Genomic DNA, 21394 nt, shown 5'->3' with positions numbered 1-21394 from the left:
CTGCATAATAGTCACTCCCACTAATGTTACTGTAACTATTGGGAATACGGGGCGGCTATATATTTCAACAATTGCAGCATTCATTTGTAAAACAAACAGAAATGTGTAAAAGGTCAGCCTAAATATTACTTATTTCTGTGAACATACACATTATTTTAAACATGGTATAACTGAACATGATTTAAAGAACATGCATTGGACAGTTTATAGTTTAATGCATAACTATGCTTTTAAATATAAATTGTAAAGCATTTTCACATTTCAAAACATATGATAAAGTCTGTTTGTCAAAGCAAGAAATAGTATTGTTTTCTTTCCATTGTAGTTTTTTCTTTCATTTTTAAAATCTGCTCAAATGCTTCATTAACCACTTCAGCCCCGAAAGATTTTACCCCCCAGAGCACTTTTTACAATTTGACACTGCATCGTGGTCATTCAATGCTGTACCCAAATAAAATTTGCATTTGGGTACAGAAAGAGCTTTATTTTGGTGGTATTTGATTACCTCTGCGGTTAAAAATTTTTGCACTATAAGCAAGAAATGAGCGACAATTTTGCAAAAAAAAAGCGACAATTTTGCAAAAAAAAAACATGTGTTTTTATTTTTGCTGTAATAAATATCCCTAAAAAAATTTTGAAAAAAAAAATGTCTTCATCAGTTTAGGCCAATATGTATTCTTCTACATATTTTTGGTATACAAAAAATCGCAATAAGCATATAATGATTGGTTTCGCAAAAGTTATAGTGTCTACAAACTATGGGAAAGATTTCTGTCATTTTTATGGCATTTTTATTATTTATTTATGTATTACTAGTAATGGCGGCGGTCTGCGATTTTTAGCGGCACTTGGACATTGCGATGGACAGATCGGACACTTTTGACAAATTTTTGAGACCATTGACATTTATACAGCGATCAGTGCTATAAATATACTGTGTAAATGTCACTGGTAGGGAATGGGGTTAACACTAGGGGGCGATCAAGGGGTTAAATGCGTGTTCCCTCACTGTGTTATAACTGTATGGGGATAAGACTGAGTAGGAGAGGAGACATATTGCTGTTCCTACTTACTAGGAACAAACAACATGTCTCCTCTCCTCTGACAGCACAGAAATTTGTGGGTTTACACCCACAATTTCCTGTGCTGGCACTCGCGCACACGCACTATGGCGGCTTTTAAAGGGAAACCCGTGTGTATATATGAAATTTCGCCCAGGAGAGCCATTGTGCAGCAGTAAGTCTGCGTGAGTTAAAATCCAGTTAAAATCCCATTGCATTCTAAACCATAGTTCATAGATCACCATATGGTTCATAGATGTATGTATATTCACTTAGCAAAATACATTTTAGCAAATAAGGTGAAGTCGTGTTCACCAATTATAAGCTGGTAAAAATATGTTTTTTACCAGCTTATAATAATATGGTGGACCCAGAGGCACGTGAAAGTGCCATTGTGCAAGTGCTATTACACAAGTGCTAGACTACGGTACATTATTTTATGTTGTCCATCAAAACTGACAGCTGACAGCTGACTGTCCTAGCCGGCCCTATTGTTTGCATATGACATCTGTTTGGTGAATGGCCATATGTTTTTAGCCTCTTTCACATTCTCCCTATTTTAAGTATATTTCTTTGTCTTTAAAAATTGGTACATTATCCTGTTTTCTCTCCCTGCATTCCGCCAATGACCCACTTTGGGTTCAAGTAGTGAACATTCATGGTTTATGATCAGTAACTTCTCTTGGTATGCTTAGATTGGGTGCAACACATCTATTTTATGCAGTACATCTTCCTAAAGAAGCTCATCACAAAATGCATTGGAGAACTACAGATCAGAAGCATTACTGAATTTGTGTTTTACCAAAGACTCCCAACTCATTATTGCTATATGATGTATTTACATAGCAGCCATAATTTGTAGTAAGGCAGTTTCTATAAGATGTTTTGGCGCTGGCTACCACTTAATTTACCTACATCGATACATTGATATATTCTAACTAAAGATACATGTTGTAATAAAGTATCTCTTATTTAATCCTTAATGTTATTTATGGCAACTTTAAAGTCCCATTTTGTATGTTAAAATGATCCTGTATGTACATATGCAATGTGTAGACTATATGCAATTTGCCGACTTACAAGCTGTGCAAGGTAAAAAAAAAACAATAACTTGAATAAATAGTAATCTCTTTAATGCCGGCAATCTTTACTGCTGTGGCTATGGTAAAACATACATTTACCATAAGAGAGTCTATTGAACAGTGAAATAAATGGCACTATGAGATAGGCCTGTGTGAATTGTGAGTATTAGGAAGTCACAACATGTGAAATAAATTGAATCCTCAGTTGGTCTGCATCATAAGGTCAGTTTAATTTTCTTCAAACAAATGCAAAATAACACTTATAGGGAAAGCAAACATTTTAAACCTAAAAATACATAAATATATAAATAAATAAAAATAGCATAGTAGCTTTAATGACATATTGATTTTACAATAGTTATATCTATCTACTGTATATAATATATTTAATATACTGCATAAACTCTATATATTACATTTATTACATGTCAGGCCCCGTACACACGACCAGTTTCCTCGGCAGAATTCAGCTTCCGACCGAGTTTCTGGCTGAATTCTGCCGAGGAAACTGGTCGTGTGTACACTTTCAGCCGAGGAAGCCGACGAGGAGCTCGACGAGGAAATAGAGAACATGTTCTCTATTTCCTCGTTGTTCTATGGGAGCTCTCGTCCCGCCGAGCTCCTCGGCGGCTTCAGTGCTGAACTGGCCGAGGAACTCGATGTGTTTGGCACGTCGAGTTCCTCGGCCGTGTGTACGAGGCTTAAGTTGGTGACGAAAGTTTAAATATTAATTCCATCCAATTGGTTGAAGTAAAAGGATGAAGACAATAAGTATCTGTACATATTGTCTCCTGGACAAATGGACTTTTGATACAATTGTGTAAAGGACATACACAAATACTGCATGAAAACATTAAGCATATATTTCACATCTAGTTAAACACACGGATTCATCAAATTGAAAAAGGCCATGTAAAGCAATAAAGCAAATGTTAGCATGTCTGATAAGAAGATAGATTTTCACTGAGTGGCCTCAGAGTTCAATGTCAGGCTCAAGGGATCTAAGAATTTAGCTGTCTCTTCTGTCTGTAATTGAGCTCAGTTCTCTGTTTTAGGATTGGAAATAAGCTTGAATATCATTGCCACTCAATGAATAAAACCACATACCACAATTGATTAAATGTGGAAAGTTTCTTTTTAAACACAGCATAAGACCAGGGGTGTAGTAGCAGAGGTCGGATAGTGGTGGATCACCTAACAATGACATAGCTCTACTGTTATGGCCCTTAGTGAAAAATGTGAACGACAATTTCAGACTTTTTATTATTATTAATAATAATAATATCTACCATACACACAAACAACTCACATGCTGCCACAAATTTCTTGGCATAGAACCATTAGGGTTAATATACTGAAATTTGAGAGTGCAAACTGGTGCAGCTCTGCCTAGAAGACAATCACCTTCCAGTTTTTTGTCAAATCTTAATTAAACAAGCGGACGTTAGATGCTAATTAACTACCATGCACAGCTGCACCAGGTTTTGCTCTCTGGTTTTAGTAAATCAACCTCATTGACTCAACTCAATCAAATGTGTTTATTCTATGGATATATATCCAGATGGGCTCCTTGAGATTTCTTTTAGAGTACCCTGGTGATCAGGTTTGTTATAAAAAAAATGGGGGACCTGAACAATGGCACAAAATAAACTCTGTAAATCTTAGTTTCAATATTCAAAGGGCCTCCATATCTGTTATAACCATGAAACCATAATGTTGCCACAAATGCAATGAGTGAGAACAACATTTTTCTAAATCAGCATTAGTACTGGGGCCTGGGAGTCATGGGCCTATTTCATTTTGATACACTCAACGTTTGTGAAATGAAATTCTTACCACTTCATGATAATAATAGTAGCAGCAGTTAGACTGTATATAACCGTGAGATCTGCTATGGGTTCCTGCTGTAAAACTTGGCTCAGGAATTTGCCTTATTACTGCTCTATTGACTTTCATTTTCCACATCTGAAAAAACTTCTCTTTTAAAGCAATGTAAGAAAAACTCAGAAAGTAGTTAAACCATGTGAACATAAAGTGTTTCTTCTGCCCATTCTCCTTATTACAATTAAATCATATAAAATGTAAACACGAGTTGTGCAGCAGCATTTATGACCTGTGCATCACTTAATGAGCAAATGTTGAATTAAGCAGACCATGTGTAGAGCCAACAGTATAAAAAATAATGCATATAGCCTTTTGGGACAAGGAGGAAAAACGGTGTTGACCAGCATACCCAGATAATGGCCCCATCTCACTGCCTAGTAGTCAAGCAACTTGGCTTGCTTTGGTCAGTTCTTTTATATTTATCCTCTGTTGTGCAAAGCAAAATATAGCAGCAAACCAATAGCTGAACTTCTCAATTTATGACAAATGTACCTAAATATCACTAAATCATGAGATTGTTGGGCAGAACAACAAGTAAATAATAATAATGATTCCAGGATTTCAATGATTTCTTCACATCCTACGTTATTCTTATAACCGTGCAAGTGTTCAAAATGTTAGGCCTCGTACACACGACCGAGAATCTCGTCAGGAAAAACCCGTTGTTTTCCCTGACGAGATTCTTGGCAAGAAACTCTTGCCGTCGGAGTGTACAGACTTTCGTTTCAAAAGAACCGCGGTTCTCTTGAAAGGAAAGAACGCGGTGACGTCATCGCGTACGACGAGCATGCGCTCCTCACATTCAATGCCATTGCCGCCATATTGCTTCACCCTACCTACGCCGTGGAAGCTACCGCGCATGCATCAAAGTCATTTTGAGCATGCGCGGGTTTCCGCGGCGACAGGTAAGTATACACACTCAGGTTTCTTGTCGGGAAACAGGACAACAAGAATCTCGATGAGAAAAAAGAGAGCAGGTTCTCTTTTTTTCTCGTCGAGATTCTGGCCAGATTTCCAGATGAGAAACCTGAATGCCTCGTACACACGAATGGGAATCTCGGCAAGAAGCAGTTTTCTTGCTGGTTTTTGCTGAGAAACCCGGTCATGTGTACGAGGCTTTAGACTGCCTGTTTAGAGACCAGGTTATCCTGACCCCCCTTTCCATAGTCCCAGTGCTGCTGTATAGTGGATTACAGGAAGCTAATGTGAACACAAATTTAGGCATACATACTAGCTATATTTAAAATTATACATATATTTTTTTATAAATACATAAGTTGATTTATTGTTATTATTTGTCTGGAGTTCCCTTCTTAGGATCTGAATCATTAATTATTTTCAATTTGAAAGCTTCAGTTTCTTTCACTGATAAATAGAGTAAACCAGAACTGTTCTCCATGGACCACAGGTAGCACCTCATTGGTTGATAGGACAACATCTTTCCTACTCCTCATCATTATGAATCCAACCCTCGGGCTTAAAAACATTTATCAATGAGCATTTTATAATTTTACTTACAGTTTACTGTAATGTGCTGTTTGTAACGTCCAACACATGAATTGGAATGCATGTTAACGCATGTGCACAACTTTGCCATTGTTTTTAATGGTACTAGTACACATCTGTTGATTGTTTTTTTTTTGGGGGGGGGATGCAGCATTGTAGGACCTATTGATAGTAATGGCAGCTCATGAAAACAAATGTAATATGAATTTTAGCAAGTTTTCAGTGCATGGTAGCCAGCCCTTCTCTCAGCAACCTCAAGTTTACTGAACATTTTATTGGCTAACAGAACCCAACAAAGTAGTGCAGAACATAAAAAAAAAACACAATACACATAAAAAAAAAAATATCAATGTACACAGAATGGTGTGTACCTAGCCTTAGAGTCTACATGGTTAATTAACACAGTTACGTTTTTTACTGGGTAATCAGAAAGTAATATGGGGGCCATTTTGTTTGAACTAATTAAATTAATTTTATTGACTTTACCATCCTGATAAACAGTAAACTTTATCAAATTCAGTTGGTATCATTTACTAATAGAGTAGAAAGTGTTTATTAAGCAATGTGCTCACTTTAAATAACCAGTTGAATGCAGGGGTGTTTAAAAAAAAACAGGTTGTTGCTGTGCACATAACTGGATGATTGTAGTGGAAATTCTCTAACTGTTTAGCAAATCAACCCAATGCGGGTTACCAACATAAACACGTAATTCATACAGCTGGCAATATTTCATATAGGAAAAGCTAGGAAGATATAAATGTTACTTACTTCCCAGAGGTGTTGCGTATTCCGTAAAACTCCTGACTGCACCTTGTCTGGAGACACAAGAACCCCTTGAAATGGCCCAATCCATGTGCCCTGCTGGATTCTTTGAGCTGCGCAGATGCCATATGCCAGGCCTGGTACAGTACTGGTACAAAGACAAACCTCTCGTGGTAGGTCACGCAACCATTCAGGGATTTCTGGAGGAGGTGCCACAGATGCAGTGCTGCTAGTACCCACTAAGCGTCGCAGTGAATGCAAAGGTCCATGCATGGGGCATTCTCCATTCCGATTATCTGCACACATATCACACCCTGTGATAGAAAGATAAAGAAAGCATGTCTATGCACTCTTAACCAAAACTATAGACCTTATTTCAAAAAAGGAATGTAAAACATCACAAAGAAAATGTGGCAACTAAACTCTGTGCTGCCCAGGACACCAATGTGAAGGGTGGTTTAATCTTCTAATCATAAGTATTGTATTTTAGAATGTATCTGCATATTCTGTATTCTCTGTATTAATTTACAAACTGACTGCTTAATGATTAAAACATTTATATTGGTTACCAGTAAACTGAATGACAACATAAAGTATAATATATGATACTTTATATATGGCAATATGATTTCATAAGGAATACAGGGACTCATATATGTAATGATTTGATGTTATTATTTGTTTAAACCATTGTGCTTTGTAAATGCATTTATCTCCATATGCACAGAGACATTCATGAACTAAAACAGTACACTTTGAGCTGTTGCACCATTTGTAAGAAAAAGAGAAGGATTTACCCCATTAATGCCCAGGCTATCTCCTTTTTTTCCACAAATAGAGCTTTCTTTTGGAGGTATTTGATCACCTCTGCAGTTTTATTTTTTTGTGCTATAAACAAAAAATAGCGACAATTTTGGGGAAAAAAAACAATATTTTTTACTTTTTGCTATGTAAATATCCCCGAAAAAAAATAAAATAAAACATTTCTTCCTCAGTTTAGGCTGATATATATTCTTCTACATATTTTTGGTAAAAAATCCCAATAGTAATATGTCTACCTTATTTAGGAATATTCTAACAAACATTAGCTTTAGAAATTATATTCATCACAAAAAAAAAAAAAACAACAATATGTTTGGTTTGCGCAAAAGTTATTGCATCTACAAACATGAAATAGATTTATGGCATTTTTATTATTATTATTTTTTTACTAGTGATGGCGGTGATCTGTAATTTTAGTGAGACTGCGACATTGCGGCAGACAGATTGAACACCTAACTGAAATGTTTTACACTTTTTTGGGAACCAGTGACATTATTACAGTGATCAGTGCTAAAAATATGCACTGTTATTGTATTAATGACACTGGCAGGGAAGGGGTTAACATCAGGGGCGATCAAGGGGTTAAATGTGTTCCTTGCAGGTGTTTTTTAACTGTATGGGGAATGGGCTGTCTGGGGAAACACACAGATCCAACTTCCTGCATAGCAGAAAGACAGGATCTGAGTGATATCCCCTGTCAGAACGGAGATCTGCCTTGTTTACACAGGCAGATCCCCATTCTGTCACTGCGCGGAACGATCGCGGGTAGCCGGCAGACATCAAGTCCGCCCCATCCACTGATTGGCTCCCCCGCTCGCGTGCCCACAATATAGAGTTTCTGTGCCTACGTACGACGGTGATTCACGGGAACAAGCCAACCTACCGTAGGACAACGACGGCTGCTGGTCGGCAAGTGGTTAAAGAATCAGTCCACTGACAAATAACATTTATGTTCTTAAGTTTTTTTGAAGTTGGAGAGTTAAACCACTTGACAATCCCATTTTCTTGGGGACTCCTTTGCTAAAATGTCTGCTGTTCTCGAGTTTGAGTAATCACAGATCTCAGGGAGCAGGTAGATATATATGGTTGAATGCAAATCCCTGCAGACACTATTCTTGCCCTTTAAAACGGCCTGCGCCAGATTCAGAAATCTCTGCCACCCATTTTGGTAACTTTATTAACACATGCAGCAGGTTCATTACAAAGTTTCACTATTAAAGCGTAAGTAAACCCATCCATAAAGCTGTTTCATTTACAGCCAGAAATATAAGACTCCCCTTGGTTGTGCTCTCAACCAAACTGTCAACCCATCCAATGACTGGTGTCATAACTGATCACATGTGCAGCATCATGGCAGTTGTAGATTAAACAGAGGCAAAGATGGCAGCTTCCTTGGCTGAAAACTATAGGGGGGTTTACTTACACTTTAAGAACCACTTTGCTATTAAGGCACCAAATTAAAAAAAGAATTACCTCCAGGTCATAGATAATGAAATTAGAAGTAATTAAGACTAAGGCCCCGTACACACGACCAGTTTCCTCGGCAGAATTCAGCTTCCGACCGAGTTTCTGGCTGAATTCTGCCGAGAAACCCGGCCGAGGAAGCCGACGAGGACCTCGGCGAGGAAATAGAGAACATGTTCTCTATTTCCTTTTTTTTCTTTGGGAGCTCTCGTCCCGCCGAGCTCCTCGGCGGCTTCAGGGCTGAACTGACCGAGGAACTCGATGTGTTTGGCACGTCGAGTTCCTCGGCCGTGTGTACGAGGCCTGACTGTAAGTTGGTGTACAGAGACAGGCAAAGTGCACACAGCGTAGCAGGGCAGCGTATTCACTGCAATTACCCCTTCCCTGTCACTGATTGTTTAGAAAGTGCTGTGAGTGGAGCCGGATGTGGAAGCTGAGAGACTAGTTCCCCATTAAGGCTGCTTTCTCCATGTAACTGGCAGCAGGCAGTGGGCAGATTATGTAACTCAGTGTTTCTCAACTTCAGCCCTCAAGGCGCCCCAACAGGTCATGTTTTCAGGATTTCCCTCTGATGAAACGGCTGTGGTAATTACTAAGGCAGTGAAACTGATCATATCACCTGTGCAAAATAATGGAGAGCCTGAAAACATGACCTGTTGGGGCGCCTTGAGGACTGGAGTTGAGAAACACTGATGTAACTAATGGCAAGCTATTTATTGGCTAAGGATTCACCCACTTCCTGTTGTCAATCACAAGGGAAGCTGACCTGATGGGTAATGTGTATCTGTTTATCCCCATCAGGCTCTGTCAATGCAGATACAAAACTCCCCATTGCTGCGCTGTGACAGCTGCAGTGACAGGAGGAAGCTCAGCTGCACTGAGGGTGGAGTGTCGGTATAGGCACTCCAGTCCTAGTACACCTCCACAATTGGTGTGTGCCCCAGATTCATGTACCTCTTTACAATGGGTACATTAATCTGTCACCTACACCAATATTTGTTTTGTGGAGGCATGTCAGAATTCTACAGAGTTTAGTAGACACTATTTATGACTTCCTCGGTCCCCTTTCACATGGGCATTGTCAGTGATAAAAAATGAGGAGGATGAGGCACGTTTTTTAATGCATCTCTGCCGCCTGTCAAAACCCCTCCCCTGCCTTTCAGTTCAGCCCATATACTGAAGATTAATACACCAAGAATAGTTTGGTTGTATTTATAGGGATGGCCCCCATGTGCTTTGCTGCCCATTTACTGGTGCTTAATATACCGAGAAGATAGTTTTAAGTTACTTTAACCACACTTTATAGAGGCCCCTTAACAGGCCAGTATGTATCAGTTTTTAATGGGAGATGTTGAAAATGTTTAATTGTTTTTTTGTGTTGACGAGGGTCCCTAGCATGTGCTAGGGAAGTGTTGTATTGTAATATTTGTTGTCTGGCCATTTTGTGGTGCACTGGGTTTTTCAGCTGCCTTGAACAATGTTGGGCTTGCTGTATCTCCAAGAAGGAGGGGTCTTTCGCTACAGCAAGCCCAACATTTCCCTGATATTATTATTCATTACTATATATGTCCCAAAGTTGGGACAAATGATTATGGGTTGAGAACACACTTTACAGAGTGCCATAACAGGACAGCATGACTCCACATGTATTTGCAAATGAGTGCAACAAAGCTGTTTCTAACCTGAGATGTGTGTATTACATTGATAGGGGAAATTTAGCAGCTTTACACACTAGTTCATCATACTAATTTTAGGGCAGAACTCTATCCTTTACAGCCAATGACAGAGTCATACTAGCCTCTGTTTAGATCTTCAGTTGCTATGGTGCTGCACATGTGATCAGCTAGAACACCGGCCATTTTAGGGCTTTAAAGTTAGTTTGAGAGCTGACATTAGAACACTGGCAAATGGGAGCAGGATTTAGAAACTACTTTGACAACATTTGGTCCCAGCGTGAGTAGCAACTTTTGCCCCAGGTGCCTCCCCACAGTGCTTTAGGGGATGTAACACGGACAGTACCATGTTCCACACTTGGTGGACGTGTTCAAAACTGAGAAGATTCTGGATAGGCACATGTAACTTTATATACTCTTTGACCCAAGTGAACCTCATTAAATCACCCCAACAGGCACTGTGGGGATGTCCAGGGTAGGGGACATCAAAACAACTGAAGAGACTTATAGCCTTTATATTTGTCGCAGCAAGACAATCTATAGCCAAATCCTGGAGGTCCCTCACAATCCCTTTTCACCTACTGACAGCTAAATTATCATAGATAATGGTGAACGAATGCCTCTCTGCAATTTTACATGATAAGGTTGCATGGTTCAACAAAATATGGGACCCCCAGATCACTTATTTCACAACTACATAACGAGATGAGAATGGCTCGGGAGCGTCTTCCTCCGGGGCCAGAGTGCACCCCCCCCCTTCCCTACCCTCTATTCTTCTTTCTAATATCTCTGTTTCTCCCTCTTTTCTCTTCTATTTAAATTTGCCCTTTCATGGATATTTGAACCACTAATGATCCTTGAGATCATGTGGAAGTTCAGTTGGTGGGTCATCGGTTTGGTTTGGACTGGACCCTAGTAGGTGAACGATGCTATATTAAGACTCAAGTGCATATGGGTTTAACAGTCACTTTTAACGACTTGTTAATGTATAACTATTTCTCATTGCAATGGCAAATGGTGATATTGTATTTGTAAAAATTTTTGAATAAAAACATTGGAAACAAGAACACTGGCAACTTTTACAGTTCCCAACAAAGGCATGTTTTGCATGTAAATGTTTTACTAACCCAGAGATGGAAGCCTCTGAAACTGTATTTCTGATGTAAGAGGACATGGATATTCTTCCTGAACTTACAGAATGTATACAGTATTAGTAATACTTGGTAGCAATCAAATGTTGTTATTTATCCAAGAAACCATCTTTAGTTGCTTTTTGCATTTTTCTCTGTAACACTCCAGATAGGATATATGTCCACAGTAAACTTACACAATGCAGACACTAAACTATCTACACTGCACAATTTGCAATGGTTAGCATTAGAGATTGGCTTTTGATTGTGCTGCAATTAATTTTTTTCAACTTTTTCTACACAACAACTTTCTTGTGCAAAGAATTTCTCCAGAAATTAAATAGTCATACAATATATTCCATGTGCAATTTTGAATACATAGAAAACCTAAATCAATACTATTGTATCCTGTTAAAACAACACGTATATTTATCTATTAAAACTTCTCTTTATTTTAAAGCTTTATCCTGCTTACAGTATAATGAGATCAACATTTTTACTTACATGTTGTACTTTGCATTTATTTTACTTTTAAAGTCATTATTAAATACTCTGAGTTCTAGGAATTTCTCAGAACATGTCTATTTTTTTCTAAAGCATAACAAAGTCAGTGCAAATCACATTAACAGGGTATTAACAGTGATGAAGTTCAAATATAATAGCATATTCATCAAGGAGTACGTGCATAACTTTTATAATATTTGTTAGAATAAATTGTTTCCAATTTCCCTTTAATCAAGCGCATTTGATGTGTCTAAAGTAATCCCAGACTAAATATTTAATAGTGTACAGTATATGTGATAAATTCAAGAAAACAGAGAATGTGTAATATAGTGGCATGATATTATGTAACATAATAAATCTGATACCGAAAAGTAATGTTAGGCTTCATTCTACGGTTTACAGACAAAAACCAGTATATTTGTGTAAAGAATGAGGTTCTACTGAATTTAATTAGGTTCCTACTGTATAAATTCTTAGTTATTGATGGTTTTCCTGGAGACATGTTGTCTACACATGTAATATAAAAGCCATCCATCCAACGATCCTTTGCAGACACTGATTTTGTATTTGAGAAGTCTCGTTTCTGTCATTGCTGGCCCCTGTGTGCTCATATTCATTTTTAGAAGAATGTAGTAGGAGGTTAATCAAGTGATGGATGAATGAATAAATAAAGCTAGTATTGACTAGTAAACTATTGTAGAAGAAGCTCTTGGAAAACTGAGCAGTACTGCCTCAAATCAATGCCAACATTAGGCTTCCTGAAAACAATAAGAAATGTTGATTTCATTAGTTGTTTACTTGCTCTCTTGCTCTAAAGAGAGGCACGAAGCAGTGCCGAAAGTGTAGGTGGAGGGCCAGCATGACATGGGTTAACGAGGCGGAGCCTCTAGGACGTAGGGGGCAGCGTGGGGGTGTCAGAGCAGAGGGGAGGAGGAGGTTCAGCTCAGTGAAAGTTAAAGGAAGGGGAGGGGCCAGTCACCACGAGGAGCGAAGGGGTAAGAAGCTTCCCACCATCCTGCCCTGTTTTTAAGAGATCATTGTTTTACAGGTATGGGGGGTTTTGATGGCCGTGAGTGGCAGACGTGGTGACGGGGTGCAAGGTCCTTGCTAGGTCAGATGGGCACCTAGAAGGCATGGTTAGGGACCCGTCTGAGGTACGGCTCCCAGTTGGTATATGGGTACCTGCTAGTTGTCTTTGAGTCAGAGGTTTTATTGGCTGGAGGCCTAGAAGTGACTAGCAGGTACAGTGAGGGCTTATGCCGATTGGACTTTGTGCCCCAGGGTGGTATAAAATAACGGATGTTATAAATAAAAGGTTAATGTGTTTTATGTTAATTATATATATATATATATATATATATATTGAGTTATATATATTTTTGGTTAATAAAAATTGCCGCTTTGGCCAATTTACCCCAGTCAAGTCTTGTGTGGTTATTAGGGAAAGGGGTGGGGTCATTGTTTAATAGCAGTAGTCATAGTTAATACCATAGTCATGTTCCTGTTTATGCTTGTGTGCATTTGCATGGTGATCTTGGCTGTGCTCGGAAAGTGCAATGCCATGTGCATACAAGATGTGTTTAATTAACACATAATAAAATTAAACTTGAAACTGTAATGTAACCAGAACAACAGTTACCTCTAAAATTAATTAACGAGCAGTTTACACTATGCATTGCAATACCGCACACTTTACTGCTATAAGCTGCATTGGTGGGATGCAGTGCCGTTTATTTTGAATGGTACCTCATTGTACCTCCCAACATACATGCATTGCAGCACAGCTCAGCACACAGCAGTACACTAAGGTGCATTGCTCATGTGTTACCTCAAGGCAGGGCTGGACTGGGACAAAAATTTGGCCCTGAACTTCATCCAGACAAGCCCCCTCTCCCCCTTCACTAGAGGGGAAGCTAAACATTATTTCACCCGGGGCAAAGAATCAGTTCTGTGCCCCCCCTTATGGGACAAGATTAGGCAGAAGTAAGAATCTCCCAGGACATAGCTGTTGAGTCAGCTGTCTGTCCCCTCCCCCATGCGCCTCTGTCATCCCCCCTGCTCCTCTGGTCCTCCCCCTGCTTCTTTGTTTCCCCCAGGTGAGCGCTGCAGGGAGGGCGAGGAGGTGAGCGCTGCAGGGACGGTGAGGAAGTGAGCTCTGCGGGAAGGAAGAGACAGAGGAGCGGAGGGGGGGCGGCGGTCAGCTGTCACTGAAGCCGGCTCACTGAGCCACCGGCCCACTGGGAAGCTCCCTGTAGTCCCAATGGCCAGTCCATCCCTGCCTCAAGGACATAATAGGGTTGATTTACTAAATTCAAATACACTGTGCACTTTGCAAAGTGCAGTTGCACTCTGCAAAAGCAGTTGCTCCAGAGCTTAGTTAAATGGGCAGAAACTCTGTTGACTTCCATCATCCAATCATGTGCAAGTAAAAATGCATTTTTTTTTCTTGCACGTGATTAGGTTTTCTTTGCAAAGTGAAGCTTTAACTCATTGACCAAGCTCTGGAGAAACTGCAAGCAGGTACATAACTCCCAAACTAAAAAACAGCATTTTGGAAATATAAATCATAAAAAATAATATCATTGTTTTAAAGAAAATCATCTATACTCAAGGTATATATAGTGCTATTCTGAAGCTGAGCGTCTAGATTTACTTAACCTAACTAGATATATTCCAATGGTATGTGTGATTTGCAGGCAACTTTCCAATCTTACATGAACTTCTAGAGTGGTCCATATGCAAACATGAGGAAAGAGTGAAAGATGAGACTTTCAATCCAGTGGTGTGTGTCCAAAATAAATAAATGGGTTGCTGTATTTTGCCAAAAACATCTAATGAGCTCCAGGGTTATCAGAGTCCCTCCTTAATCAGGTGTGGAATATTAAAGTGGATGTAAACCCGAAAAATTGTTATTTATTTTTTGCTGTCACAATGTAGAGTAAAAGATTTCCTATCATCTGTGCCCAGTCTTGCCACACATAGTTAATCCAGATCTGAGCAATCCTCTTTTATTGTTCAGTGAGATAAAACGGACTAACAGAGAAAAACATTAGTCTGTTCCGCCCCCTTGCTGTGAGTGACAGGTTATTTACATATCTCATGCACTAGCTTGGGGACAGGCATTATTTTTTAATTCCCACCCCCACTCCTTTTCTGAAGTCATGTGGTTACTTTTCTGGATTTTGACTGGATGTTGCTGATCATAGCAGAATTTAGTGTAAGGCCCCGTACACACGACCAGTTTCCTCGGCAGAATTCAGCTTCCGACCGAGTTTCTGGCTGAATTCTGCCGAGGAAACTGGTCGTGTGTACACTTTCGGCCGAGGAAGCCGACGAGGAGCTCGACGAGGAAATAGAGAACATGTTCTCTATTTCCTCGTTGTTCTATGGGAGCTCTCGTCCCGCCGAGCTCCTCGGCGGCTTCAGGGCTGAACTGGCCGAGGAACTCGATGTGTTTGGCACGTCGAGTTCCTCGGCCGTGTGTACGAGGCCTAAGGGGAGTGTAGAGGAGGCGGGGCAGTCTACTGACATCATGACTCCACCCACCGAGCTCCAGACAACAGACCCACCCACAGAATCTGCAGTTTTTCGGTTCTCGTAACAGACAGAGGGGAGACATTTGACAGGTAAGGATACATGCAGGAAGCATGTATATCCTTATAGATCAGCACTATGGCAGTAGTTTAGAAAGGATGAGAGTGGGTTTACATCCACTTTAAGGTCTGAACTGGAGTATTTGTATCGTTAAGCAGTTTAATCTTTTCCCTGTTCCACCTCAATAAAGCAAAAAAGACCAGAGTTTGGTTTTAATTATACATATTGATCCCTAATTGTTTTTCCCGACGAGATTCTTGGCAAGAACCTCTTGCCGCCCGAGTGTACACACTGACCTTTTCAAAAGAACCGCAGGTTCTCTTAAAAGGCAAGAACGCAGTGACGTCATTGCGTACGACGAGCATGCGCTCTTCACATTCAATGCCGTCGCCGCCATCTTGCTTCACCCTACCTATGCCGTGGAAGCTACCATGCATGCGTCAAAGTCATTTCGAGAATGCACGAGTTTCCACGGCGACAGGTAAGTATACACACTCTCGGGTTTCTTGTCGGGAAACAGGCCGACAAGAATCTCAACGAGAAAATAGAGCGCAGGTTTTGTACTCTTCAGTTTTATTAAATCAACCACAGTTTGCCTCCCCACTGTAAGACCTACTGAATATTTGAATATAAGAGGGTGATATTAAAACAGACTTAGGTATTTTTATTGGGCTTTTCCCCCCCTCTGTTTTCCTCTGGAAATCTGGACAATAACAAACTTCTCGTATTAGATTGCCCCCACTCTGGTCGAAGAAGCACAAGGGGACCTTTGGACAGCAGCATTGTCTGTCTGTGGGGAGGGTAGTGTTAGATGTACCAGAAGTTTTAGATACACTAAACAAAATAAAACAAAACTCCGGTCAACACTTTATAAGCAGTTACAGCAACGGTTTTTCCTTTTGGGATAATGGTTTTACATAAATAATTGAAAGCCGATTATTGCAAGCTCCCGTGTCAGTGTTAAATGGTTTGTCTCAACTCTCTAACTGCTACATAAACTTGCTCTAAAAAAAATGCAGACTTACTGGGTAGATCACCAGGTGAAATTAAAAAAAAGAAAGCCTAAAAAAATAAAACAAACGCAGCCATCATATCTAAATATTGGTAAGCTGCAATATACTATATGTTTGCTTTTGGGTTTAATAATGCTTTAAATTGTGTGTATTATATTTGTCTTGAGTCAACCAATAGTTGTGCCATATTCTAATATAGTAGCAAAAGGATATCAAAACAGTAAGGCCTTGTACACACGGTCGTTCCAAACCGATGAGACTGGTCCGACGGACCGTTTTCATCGGTTCACCGCTGAAGTGGCCTGATGGTCTGATGTGCGTACACACCATCTTTCCAAAAACCGATCGGGTCAGAACGTGGTGACGTCAAACACACGACGTGCTGAATAAAACGAAGTTCAATGCTTCCAAGCATGCGTCGACTTGATTCTAAGCATGCGCGGGTTTTGAACCGATGCTTTCTGTAATAACCATCGGTTTGGACCGATCGGGCAGCGGTCCATCGGTTCGGTTTTGAAGCATGTTTTAAAATTTTTGACCGAAGGAAAACAGACCGATGGGCTATACACATGGTCGGTTTGGACCGATGAAACTGAACCTCGGTCCATTCTCATCGGTTTTGTCCGACCGTGTGTACGGGGCCTTACAGTTCCAGCTAGACTGACACATGTGTCTTGGAAGATATTTTAGAAACAATGCAGCTTAGGTGGCTACAAGTTTTAATTTTTGTGGAGAGAATATCATATAATGGTGTTCGAGAACTATTGTAATTGTTGGAAGGTTTATTCTATTGATACACACAGCCAAATAGTTTGTAAAATATCTCTCTCCCCAACCACATACGTATACTGTAAATAGGTACCATAGCATAAATCCCATCATTCTAATATGTACAATTAAAAATATGCACATGCAGAACTGGTATTTGGTCTTGTGGTAATGGGTGATAGACTTTGTGTAACATCATACCTTTTAATTAAGTTAAGGGCAATTGTGCAACATTGCCTTAAATAAGTGGACAGTTAAGTGTATAGTTAACTTTAGTAAATCAGGCCCTGTATGTGTAAGACTCTGTCTATGTACATATACTGCGGTTTGTTAACCTAAGGTTTAACCATTTGCCTACCGCCTTCAGCACTTTTACTGTGGCAGGTCAGCTCTATTGTGCGAAACGACGTACCTGTATATCATTTTGTGCAATAGACAATGGGGGACGCGTGCACGCCACCGGAGGTGCGATCGCGCACTGATTGGACATAGGGGATGCCACCCGCAATTATTCCCCAGAGAGCCAGAACGGCAATCTGCCTATGTAAACAAGGCAAATCGCCATTCTGACAGGGCAGAAGACAGAGATCTTTGTTAGTAGGAACATCGATCTCTGTCTTCATCCAGTCAGAGCAACCCCTATACAGTTAGCAAGCACCAGCTAGGCATACATTTAGCCCTTTGATTGCCCCTGGTGTTAACCCCTTCCCTGCCAATGTCAATAGTACAGTAACTGCATATTTTTAGCACTGATCACTGTTATAATGTCACTGGTTCCCAAAAAAGTGTCAGTTAGGTGTCCGATTTGTCCGCCACAATGTCACAGTCAAGCTAAAAATCGCTGATCGCTGCCATTACTAGTAAAAAAAATAAAATTGCCATAAAAATATCCCATAGTTTGTAGTCGCAATAACTTTTGCACAAACCAATCAATATACATATAGGGTTTTTTTTTTTTAACCAAACATATATAGCAGAATACATATTGGCCTAAATTGATGAAGAAATTTGATTAAAAAAAATTATTGGATATGTTTTAAAGTAAAAAATATAGTTTTTTTTTAAATTGACGTTTTTTTTTTTTTTTGTTTATAGTGCAAAAAAAAAAAAACACAGGGGTGATCAAATACCACAAAAAGAAAGCTCTATTTGTGGGGAAAAAATGACATACATTTTATTTGGGTTCAGCATCGCTCGACTGCGCAATTGTCAGTTAAAGAAACGCAGTGCTGTATCATAAGAAATGGCCTGTTTCTTAAGGGTGCAAATCCTTCCGAGCTGAAGTGGTTAAAGAATGTTAATTTAGTTCATTTATCACAGTGAGCAGTGCTCACTTTAAATACCCAATCATGGAAGAAGATTTAAAAAAAAATTTTTTTACATAGCCCTGAATTGTTAAATGAACTAGAGTAAACATTCTCTACAATTCACAGTATAAAAATATAATTGTATTTTTCATTTACAAGGTACAATTAGGTCACGTGTGTGTATATGTGCATGAAAACATGCTAACACGCATGTGTACATGAGTGCCCCATATGCAGACCTTCCATTGTAATGACTTAAAATAATGGTTTCTCTTGACAACTTGTATGGCAAATGAAAGCACTTTTGTTCTATCCAGCTCAGGTCAATAGTGATCAAATGTCATTGTCCATCCCTTGAGGCCTCTTGAGCGGTCTTGTTGAAATCCATTGCTCTTCTCAATGTACTTGTTAGTGACAGGTGTCCACACACAAAAACTGCTATAATTGGGGACTCAATGGCAGTCGGTGTAAAAGGCCAACAGCGAGACATAGAAATGGATTGTTCATTTAAGCATAGAAGTCATTGTTTTCTGTTTTTTTTGGATGGACACTGTATCTTTAAGTGACACCTTTATCAACAAATACATACTGGGATTATCTAATACTGTACTAATACAGATTATATTTAGAGCTAAATTGTTTTGTAGTATACAATGTCAATCTCAAACTCAGACAGAATTATATAGTGAAGCACGGCACAAAGCATTGGTAATATGTAAGGTGACCATAGACACCCTGATCCCATTCCTATCTGTCAGACCTACTACAACACTTACTCAAGTATAAGGCCATTCAGGGGCATCCCTATTAGACAATTGTATAATCCATTGAAAAATCTCTAAGCAGCCTGACAGATCCTCTTTTCTTCTCAATAAGAAAAGAGAATGACAAAGTTACCAGCCACACGAAAAGAGCGCCTGGTCCTGGCACCAGACAAGCTGGGGAAGTGTTTCCATGTCCACCATATTTGATAAGACATCTGCCTGTCTCTGGCTAGTGTAAACCATACTGTCTAATCTAGCTGAATTTACTACACTTTGTTGTGCAACTCGCCTGATGTACTGAAGTGGTGTATACACAGATAACACTCTTTTTTTCTCTTGTAATTGAAAAGAAGGAGGGTTGTCTGGGATGCCCAGAGATGTGCGATTTAACAAAAAGTTTATTTAATTATCAATTTATGTGAAAAGCAAATCACTGTTTACTTTAAATTCCCAATCAGATACCGATAAAAAAAAAGTTAAAAGGAATTTGCTAATTGAATTAAAGTGAATATTCGCGTAGTTGACTGTGTTAAGATGCTCATCTCATTCAAAAAGGCAGCTTCATAATGTCCAGCGAGTTGAAAAAACTGTGTTGATTTACTAAAACTGGAGAGTGCAAAATTTGGTGCAGCTCTGCATAGAAAGCAACAAACTTCCAGGTTTTATTATCAAAGCTTAATTGAACTAGCTGGAGTTAGAAGCAGATTGGATACCATGCACAGCTGCACCAGATTATGTACTCTCTAGTTTTAATAAATCAAACTCCTTGTTTTTTTTTTAAATGTTCCTAACATCTAGAGTGCTTATCATTGCCCTTTTTGTGCACCTAAAGCCTGGTATACACTTTAATAGCCAGATTCAGGTAGGGGCGCACATCTTTAAGGTGGCGTAGCGTATCGTATTTACGCTACGCCGCCTTAAGTCAGAGAGGCAAGTACTGTATTCACAAAGCACTTGCCTCCTAACTTACGGCGGCGTAGGGTAAATGAGGCCGGCGTAAGCGCGCCTAATTCAAATGAGGATGGGGGGGTGTGTTTTGTGTTAATGTTTGGTGACCCGACGTGATTGAAGTTTTTTACGAACGGCGCATGCGCCGTCCGTGTACATATCCCAGTGTGCATTGCTCCAAAGTACGCCGCAAGGACGTATTGGTTTCGACGTGAACGTAAATTACGTCCAGCCCCATTCACGGACGACTTTCAAATTTCGATGTGGGAACGACGGCCATACTTAACATTGACTAGGCCAGCTATTTGTTCGACTAACTTTACGCCGGGAATCGCCTTACGTAAACGGCGTATCTTTACTGCGACGCACGTACGTTCATGAATCGGCGTATCTAGGCATTTACATATTCTACGCCAAACTCAACGGAAGCGCCACCTAGCGGCCAGCTGAAAAATTGCACCCTAAGATACGACGGCGCAGGCTGTCGTATCTTAGCTAGGTTTAAGTGTATCTCAGTTTGAGCATACACTTAAACTTACGACGGCGCAGATTCCGAGTTACGTCGATGTATCTACTGATACGCCGGCGTAACTCTCTCTGAATCTGGCTATAAGTTTTTTTCGGTGTTCAACCAAGCAGGAACTTGCTGTAGTAACTAAGCGCCATTAGTACAGCGATCTCCCCGCTGAGCTATTGTGTTCTAACATGGGGACTGCCCCCCTCCCCCACCAGAACACACCGATCAGTGCTCACAGTCATTGGCCACCAGTACTCATCAGATGCCGATCGGATGCTTGTTTTCCAGCATGCTTGTTCGACAGGCTGATGTACACGTGGGCCAAATGTCGGCCGGTTTATGTTGAACCAGCCGGCCCATGCATACCAGCCTTAAAATGGCTTTATTCTTGCCCACGTGTTGTACTAGGAGATCAGATGGGGCAAAAATTGATAATTTTTAGACAGCTTTTTGTACTTCATGCTACAAGTCAAAGTGTAAAACAATACAATTAGCTCAACCCCTTGCATTCTATCATTGGGGTTAAAGCCATTGATTTAACTGTTTCCCAAAACAGTTACATTCAAGGCATGCAATGAATGATAACAGTCACATC

At 39.9% G+C, this 21394-nt stretch overlaps 1 protein-coding gene across 2 annotated transcripts in view; it reads right to left on the bottom strand.

Annotated features, from left to right (window-relative positions):
* Window positions 1–21394, bottom strand: part of PRDM6 (PR/SET domain 6) — a 184243-nt gene that overhangs the window by 145372 nt on the left and 17477 nt on the right. For both annotated transcript variants that reach the window (XM_040344342.1, XM_040344333.1), the window contains exon 3: window positions 6302–6609. In XM_040344342.1, coding sequence (XP_040200276.1) covers window positions 6302–6609 — 308 coding nt within the window. The remainder of the gene's footprint in view (window positions 1–6301; window positions 6610–21394) is intronic.

Source organism: Rana temporaria, chromosome 1 (assembly GCF_905171775.1).
Source record: "Rana temporaria chromosome 1, aRanTem1.1, whole genome shotgun sequence".
NCBI classification, from domain to species: domain Eukaryota; kingdom Metazoa; phylum Chordata; class Amphibia; order Anura; family Ranidae; genus Rana; species Rana temporaria.
This window is presented reverse-complemented; position numbering and strand designations above follow the sequence as displayed.